General features: G+C 64.2%; 1 protein-coding gene across 1 annotated transcript in view; it reads left to right on the forward strand.

Annotated features, from left to right (window-relative positions):
- Ighmbp2 (immunoglobulin mu DNA binding protein 2) overlaps positions 1-5,018 on the forward strand; it is a 19,571-nt gene extending 14,553 nt beyond the window's left edge. The window contains exons 11-15 of the mRNA XM_070009838.1: positions 354-448; positions 630-753; positions 1,630-2,484; positions 3,354-3,526; positions 4,389-5,018. Of these exons, the coding sequence (XP_069865939.1) occupies positions 354-448; positions 630-753; positions 1,630-2,484; positions 3,354-3,526; positions 4,389-4,592 (1,451 nt within the window). The 3' untranslated portion in view covers positions 4,593-5,018. The remainder of the gene's footprint in view (positions 1-353; positions 449-629; positions 754-1,629; positions 2,485-3,353; positions 3,527-4,388) is intronic.
- Positions 5,019-7,910: the final 2,892 nt, after the last annotated feature.

The raw sequence follows: 7,910 nt of genomic DNA on the forward strand, positions 1-7,910 counted from the left end.
CTTTTCCCCAAAGCTAGCACTCAGCCCCTTGAGCAATAGTGCCACCTGCAGCTTTTTCTGTGATTACTTGGAGATAAGAGTCACACTTTCCTGCCGGGGCAGGCTTTCTACCGCCATCCTCAGATCTCAGCTCCCGAGTAGCCGGGATGACGGGCTGGCGGTGAGACCGTGCAGCCATTGCACTGCCTCCATGGCACATCAGGGCTGCTGGGCATCACCGCGCGGGTGGTGGAGTCCCTGGCGCGGGCTCAGCTCCCAGCATGCCCCCTGCCTCAGGCCGGCACAGGCCAGCCAAGGCGTCCGCGGCGGCCCGCAGAGCGCGTCCTCTGCTGAAGCCCGCTCTCTCCCTCCAGGCGAAGTCCGCCTTGTCACTTTGCACATCCAGGCTCTGGTGGCCGCTGGTGTCCACGCAGGAGACATCGCTGTCATCGCGCCCTACAACCTTCAGGTACAAAGGGTCCCCTTCTGTCTATGTCTCTATTCCCCCAGGCAGGGAGGGGGCTGTGGGGGCAGTGGCCTCATCCTGGCACGGACAGCAGCTCGCACGGTGCCTGAGGCAGGGTGATCAGGTGCCGAGATCCCGGGCGAGGCCGGGCCTGCAGCGATGCACCGTGGCCTTCCCGTCTCAGGTGGAGCTGCTTCGACAGAGCCTGGCGCACCAGTACCCCGAGCTGGAAATCAAGTCCGTGGATGGCTTCCAGGGCCGAGAGAAGGAGGCTGTGATCCTCTCCTTCGTCAGGTCCAACCGGAGAGGTAGGAAGCCCCGCAGGGCCCGTTGGGGACAGGCGGCAGGGAGGCAGCCGGTTCCGGGTAGGGTGGGTCCTGCCTGTCCTGGGCTGCAGTGGCCGAGCCCAGCATTGTCCTCACCTGAGGGGAGGGCAGTAGCGAGGGCTCTGCCCACCCACCAGGGCCCAGCAGGGCCTGGGCAGGCACGAGGTGTCCTGGACTGAGTGCTATACTCGAGCAGAGCACTCGACCCAGAATAAGCTCTTGTCACCCGTGGACGGGGGCACGGAGGGGACAGTGGGGAGCAGAGGGGCGTGGTATTCCAGGGAGTGGAGACTGCGGAGGCTCCGTGGTACGGGAAGCAGGTGGTTGAGCTGGGGGTGCAGGGAGGGTGGGAAAGGTCTGGATGTCTCCTGAAGGAGACGGAGCCCCTTGAGAGCCTGGTGCTTGTCTGTGGGCCTCAGGGTGTGTGTGGTTTCCGTGCTGCTGGTTTGTTGTCTGATCCCCGTAATACCAGCTACTCAGGACTCTCTGTGAGCCAGCTGAAAGCCAACACTGGAGGTGTGGCCTGAATGGTAGAGCCCCAGCCTTGAGGGAAAAAGCCAAGCGAGAGCATGAGGCCCTGAGTTCAAGTCCCAGCATTGGCATGCACACACGCACAAGCATGCGTGCACACACAAAGAACATTGTGTGTAGAAAGTTTTTGTTGGTGGGTGTGTGCACGCTCAGGAGAGGCTGGACAGGACGGCACGGTGGAAGGAGGCTGTGTCTTCCCGTGTGTGCGCCGCCGCGGGGAAGCTCCGCCCGTGGGGGGTGGGTACAGGCTCCAAGGCTACACGGTGCCCAGGCCGTCCCTGGCCGCGCGTCCAGCTTCTTGGTCTCTGACCCCTGGTCCTTTGCTAGGCGAAGTTGGTTTTCTGGCTGAGGACCGGCGGATCAATGTCGCGGTCACCCGTGCACGGCGCCATGTGGCGATTGTCTGTGACTCCCGCACCGTGAACAACCACGCTTTTCTAAAGACGCTGGTGGAGTATTTCACAGAGCACGGGGAAGTGCGCACCGCCTTCGAGTACCTGGAGGACATCGTCCCTGAGAACTATGCCCACGAGGGCTCCCAGGGTCCCTGCCGAGCCGCTGCCCAGCCCCGGGGCCCTGCGTTCCTCAGCAAGCCTGCGAGCGCGCAGCCCCTGCGCGGCCCGGAGGCCAAGGCCGCGCCCCGGGGGGAGCCCAGGAAGCCTCGCGTGAGGCCCCCGCAGCCCCGCAGTGACGGGGGGCACCCGGGTGGCACGGAGCACCTGCGGGCCAAGATCACAGAGTTCCTGGACAGCGAGGAGACGCGGTTGCAGTTCCCCACATTCCTCAACTCCCATGACAGGCTGCGCGTGCACCAGATCGCCGAGGAGCTGGGGCTGCGCCACGACAGCGCTGGGGAGGGGGCGGCGCGGTACGTCACCGTGAGCAAGAGGGGCGCCCCAGCCCCCACCCCACTGCCCGTGGACGAGCCCCGGGGGGAGCAGGGCAGACAGGACCAGCCAGCCAAGGAGCAGCAGCCAGACGAGGAGCAGCCAGACAAGGAGCAGCCAGACAAGAAGCAGCAGCCAGACGAGGAGCAGCCAGCCAAGGAGCAGCAGCCAGACGAGGAGCAGCCAGACAAGGAGAAGCCAGACAAGAAGGAGAAGCCAGACAAGAAGCCGCCAGACAAGAAGGAGAAGCCCCAGAAGCTGCCCCAGAACAAGAAGAAGAAGAGGGAAGCAAAGGGTGAGTAGCGTCAGTGCCACCCGCAGCCCCTGCACGCGCACATGCGCACACCCATCATCTCCTGCTCAGAGCCCTGCTCAGGGGGCGCTTCTCCCCAGAGGCTTCTCCCTGGTCCTTTGGCCATCCCCTGGGGACGGGGCAGTCACGGCTCCCATACCGCAGTCCCGGACTGGCAGGGCCTGGGCCACACCAGTGGCAGCTGCCTTGGGTCCGGGCTCTGGGCCGCTGCCTGCCGCTCTCATGGAAGGCTGTGCCAGCCCCAGGGTAGCTTGGTCCTGAGTTCTGCCCACTGTGTCCCCTTGCTGGGGTCTTCACCGCCCAGCCTCTGCCGTTGTGGGGCTCCCGTGGTCAGGGCTGCGGAAGCGGGGCGCAGGGGCATTTGGTGACCCTGAGCAGAGCACTTGGGTGTTCTCCATCGGTTCAGACGCTTACTGAGCAGTTGCACCGGCTCCGTGCTGGTGACCGCAGGACCTTGTCTCCTGGAAGAAGCTGTGCTTTCTGGGCTTTGAGGTCGATCGGACCTGGCCGTCAGGGGATCTGCCCCACATTGGGGCTGCTGGCGTCACCGCCTCGGGGCTGGGAGTTTCTGGGTGGAGAGGATGCACTGCCAGAGGCCCTCTTGTGCCCTCTCTTCGCGCTCTGCCCTTGGTGCCGGCCACGCCGTGGGCAGCCCTCGCTTGCTTGGCTTGCTGTGGAATAGGGTGAAAAGGGCTCTGGCAGCCTGGGGGAGCTGTGGGTCCCACTGGGAGCGCATTGGGGTGCTCTGGGCAGCCTGGGACAGGAGCTGGGCATGCTCACAGCGGGGACACAGCCTGGTGCCCGGCAGAAGTGCCCTGGTCCTGCACACCATGACTGACGCTTCTCCCCAGGACCCGCGGCCGCCGCTCTGCCCGCCGAGGAGGATCTTGACGCCCTGCTGTCGGCCGTGACCAAGGCCGACAACACCTGCAGCTTCGCCAAGTGCGCGGCCAGCATCGCGACCCTGGGCCAGCTCTGCCAGCTCTGCGGCCAGCGCTACTGCCTCAGCCACCACCTGCCCGAGGTGGGTGACCAGAGGGAACCGGCGGAGCCGCTTCGGGTGGGGCAGCTGGCAGTGGCCGAGGGACAGCCGTGCCAGAGGAGTTTGGGGCAGGGCATCGCTGCAGGTGGCCCGCGAGTGTGAGAGGGAGTTTGGGGCAGGGCATCGCTGCAGGCGGCCCGCGAGTGTGAGAGGGAGTTTGGGGCAGGGCATCGCTGCAGGCGGCCCGCGAGTGTCTGAGACCCTTGCGCGGAGATGGCAGCGGGCGGCTTTCTCGTTCGTTCCTCCGGTGGACAATCGAGGGGAGCTCCGTCCCCCGTGGCCCGGCTCACAGGTCTTTGTGGAGCTGGGGTTGGAACGGGTGTCTCTGTGTGAGGGAATCTTGGCCTGGTGGGGTTCTGCAAAGAGGCCAGTGTGGGGGACAGTGGGGATGCCAAGGTGGGGGGCACACGGGGGCCAGGAGAGCAGTGGCAGGCCTGTGTGGCATGGCAGTCGGCACTGAGACCCCACGGGTGGAGAGGAGGACCAGGGGCTCGGGTGATGGCTGAGGGCAGGCCGCCCTTTAGGCACTTGGACCCTGGATGCGGTGGGAGAGCTGGGGGCTGGGGGAGTCGAGGATGGTTGTGACTTCACCCTGCTCCAGCCTGGAGAGGCTAGGGCCCCACGCACCGGAAAGAGCCCCAGGCCGGCGTGGTCAGTGGGGTTACTCCCTCTCCTACTCAACAGAGGCTCGAGCCCTGTTCCCCCTGGGATCCTGCCGGGGGAAGATGGACGCGGGGAGGAAGGTCCTGTCTCCGCATCTGCACTGGCTCCCAGCTCCACAGCCTTTTGACGGCGGATCCTCGTCCTCTCCCCCGTGTCCTGCCCTGACTCGTGTCCTCCACAGGTCCACGGCTGCGGCGAGAAGGCCCGCGCACACGCCCGCCAGAAACTCCGCCGGGAGGGGCTCCCCAGTGCAGGCAGCGGGGCCAGGGACAGGCCCCTGGACCCCGCCAGGAGGGCCCAGCTGCAGCGAAGGCTGGACCTGAGGCTGGGCGAGCTCAGCGGCCAGAGGACCAGTAAGAAGAAGGAGAAGGACAGGGGGACGTGAGCCTGCATGTGCCCCGCAGGGCCGCGGCCCAGGGCAGCGCCTGCAGCCAGCCCCCGGCCCAAATGTGGGCAGCGCAGGCGCTGGGGTCTGGGGTCTGTGGTTATGGGGGACTGTGTCCTGGGTCCTCCCCAGTACTGGCCAAGTTCCCTTGGAGCCACGCCTGACCTCTCACTACCAGAGTGACCGCCCGACGCTGAGGACGCAAGAGCAGGAGCACCGGCCCGGGCTGCTGTGGCCCCGCGCTGCTGTGGCCCCGTGCTGCTGTGGCCGGCTGTCCGGCCTGTGCTGGCCTCTGCGCCGAGGCCAGGATGCCAGAGAGCCACCAGAGAGCTACACGTCGCGCACAGAGCCGGCCTCCAAAGTTTATTTAAGAGAACTTCAAGGAAATAAGTTATTTGGAAATGAAGCGTGAACACATGCCCACTGTGCCCGGGTCCGCTGTGTGCTCTTTCCCTCCGCTCACACGTTGTTCGGTGGCATGGGTGCCATGCAGAACAGCAGACTGCGACCTCATGCGTGGTGGGTGTTGGTGCAGGTGACGCTCGACAGGCTGCTGGTTGGGTGTGCAGGGCCGCTGCTGGGCACTCTAGTCCTCTAGGGAGGAGTGGAGGCTTGAACACTGTGGGCCAGGACTCGGGTGGCACCGCCTGCGGAGACATTCTCCAGGGCCTCCGAGGAGAAGAGGAGGGTGGGCTTCCCCTGCACCCCGAAGCCCCTCTCCCCACACCCACTGCAGGCCCTCCTCCAACCCTCCCTGCTCTCCTTAAATGCTACACATTTTTTTTGTGTGTGCTAGTCCTGGGACTTGAACTCAAGGCCTGGGTGCCATTCCTGAGCCTTATTTTACCCAATGCTACTGTTCTACCATTTGAGCCACAGTGCTATTTCTGGCTTTTTGGTGATTAATTGGAGATAAGAGGACTCGCCCACTTTCATACCTGGGTTGGCTTTGAGTCATGATCCTCTAGCCTCAGCCTCCCCAGTAGCGAGGATCACAGCTGTGAGTTGTCAGCACCCGGCTGAGAGTCCCTGATTTTGGCCTCAGCTCCCCCAGGAGCCTGTCCTCCTGCCCCCAGCCCCCGGCCCTTCCTCCCTGCCCCTGGGTAGCTTTGGAGCTGAGTTGTTTGGGACAGGGAAGGGACGGGGACCTGGCCACAGGTACTGAGGTGTACCAGAGCATGGGGGGGTTGGCAGGACCTGGGGCCCAGGCTGTCTCCTGATGCTGGGTGGTCAGCTGCAGCCTCGGACCTTCCCCGGCTCCTACAGGGTCAGACCCAGCGCAGGCCGGAGTCCGCTTTGCCAGTCAGAGCTCTGCGCTGAGGTCAGCGCGGGTGCTGGCCCTTCCCTGCTGCCCCTTCCCGGCTGCCCTTCCCCTCCTGGAGAAGGCCTGACTGCAGGAGGAGAGGAGGCCTGCCCTGAGGTCAGCGCGGGCGCTGGCCCTTCCCGGCTGCCCCTTCCCGGCTGCCCTTCCCCTCCTGGAGAAGGCCTGACTGCAGGAGGAGAGGAGGCGGAGCGCAGCACCTGACAGCCTCAGTGGGGAAGTGTGTGCTGACCTGGATTCAGCCACCCCTGCTCCCTACCCCAGCCTTCCCAGAGTTCCCAGCTAGAAACCCCCCACCCTTATTTTAATTTTCGTCTTAATTTCCTTGGCTTGATCAACGGTGTCGCCGGTCTGCTACTTGCAGCCAAAGGGTTTTGCAGGCGCGGCCTTGCGCCACCTCTGTGGCTTCGGTGTGTCTGGAAGCAGGGCCGAAGGCTGTCTCCCGGCTCTGGCTCTGGCTCCTCCCGGTGGCCAGGAGGATTTCCAGGGAGGAAGGGAGCCAGCATGGCCTCGTGAGACGCCTCCAGAATTGGCAGCTGGGGTCCGACCCGACCCCCCACGAGCGGGTGGCTTCACGATCCCTTGTTTGCCTGTCTGGAAAGCCCGTACCTTGCCAGCTGTGCCAGGCAGCCATGGTGGGATGCCCCGGGAGCCACCCTGCCTGCCTTCCCCGTGTCCCCACACGGCGCCTCCCCTCAGCTCTCGGGCACTCGTGGTGACTTGGCAGAGTCGGAGTTGGCGACCGTAGGTGTCCATTTCTCATGCTAGAGACACCTGGGTAGGGAAATGCCCGTGCCTGCGTCTGGAGAAGCCAGCCTAGCCGCGCCCTCTGCCGTGGCTGGACACGTTAGTCCAGAGTAGGAAAAGATCAGCCGAGGCCAAACGTCTCCCCGGCCGGAGGGCAGACTGCTGCCCTTCTGAAAGGGACCCCAGGATTGGGCTGTCAGCAGTCAGGGCCCCGGAGCCGCTCAGCCACCCCTGTGTGAGCGCCTGGCTTGCTTTCAAGTGACACAGCCCACCCTGCAGGGCGGCCGGCCCTGGGTTCTGTTTACCCTGCTTTGTTTGGGGCGCTACCCAGAGGGACAGATGGCCCGAGGGGGGTGCTGGGCACTGGCTGCTCTGGGAAGCTTTGGGCCCAAGTTACAGTCTTGGCATTTAGCAGGAATTTTGGTCTGTGCCAGGAGTTGGGCAAAAGCTGCAGCCTTATTTGGTGTGGAAACATTGCTGGAGGAAGAGAGGAGCGAGCAGCAAGCGGGCTTCGCGGGCGGGCGTGCAACAGCTCAGCCGTCCCCACTGCCCAGGACCCGCTTCAGGGGCTGCTGAAGGCCACCTGCAGCTTCTCCCCTGGTTTTGGCCAGCTGCTTGCCTTTCCCCATCAAAGGAGCAGCGGTCCTGCAGTCCCCGGGTGCCCGGGGACGGCCCTGTAGTCTACTGAGGCGTAGTTACTGTCACTTCAAACACATCACCCCCAAAGCAATCCCCGGGGTAATCCCCACATCCGCTGGCCCAGGACCCCTGGGCGTGTTGTGATCTGTCCTGGAAACATGAGCACGTAGTTGGTTGTGTCTGGGTTGGCCAGGCGCTGGGTTGCGCTTGCCCAGCGGTGGCCAGTGCCTTGCTCCCCCGAGGGCTGGCAGGAGCTCGGGCTGTGAGAATGTTGGTGTTCAGGTCTTTGTGAAAATACATGTTCTTTTTTTTTTTTTTTTCCATTGGTCATGGGGCTTGAACTCTGGGCCTGGGCACTGTCCCTGCGCTCTTCAGCTCAAGGCGAGTGCTCTACCGCTTGGTCCACAGTGCCACTTCCAGTTCTCTAGTGGTTTATTGGAGTCTCACAGATGTTCCTGCCTAGGCTAGCTTTGAACCACAATCCTCAGATCTCAGCCTCCTGAGTAGCTAGGATTATAGGCGTGAGCCACCGGCCCCCAGCTCAAGTTCTTGGTTTGCTTGTGTAGTTCTTAGGGAGTTGTTGGGTCACGTGGAGGATTCTGGTTGTCTCC

This window comes from Dipodomys merriami, unplaced genomic scaffold (assembly GCF_024711535.1).
Source record: "Dipodomys merriami isolate MVZ:Mamm:240054 unplaced genomic scaffold, mDipMer1.0.p SCAF_78, whole genome shotgun sequence".
NCBI lineage: Eukaryota > Metazoa > Chordata > Mammalia > Rodentia > Heteromyidae > Dipodomys > Dipodomys merriami.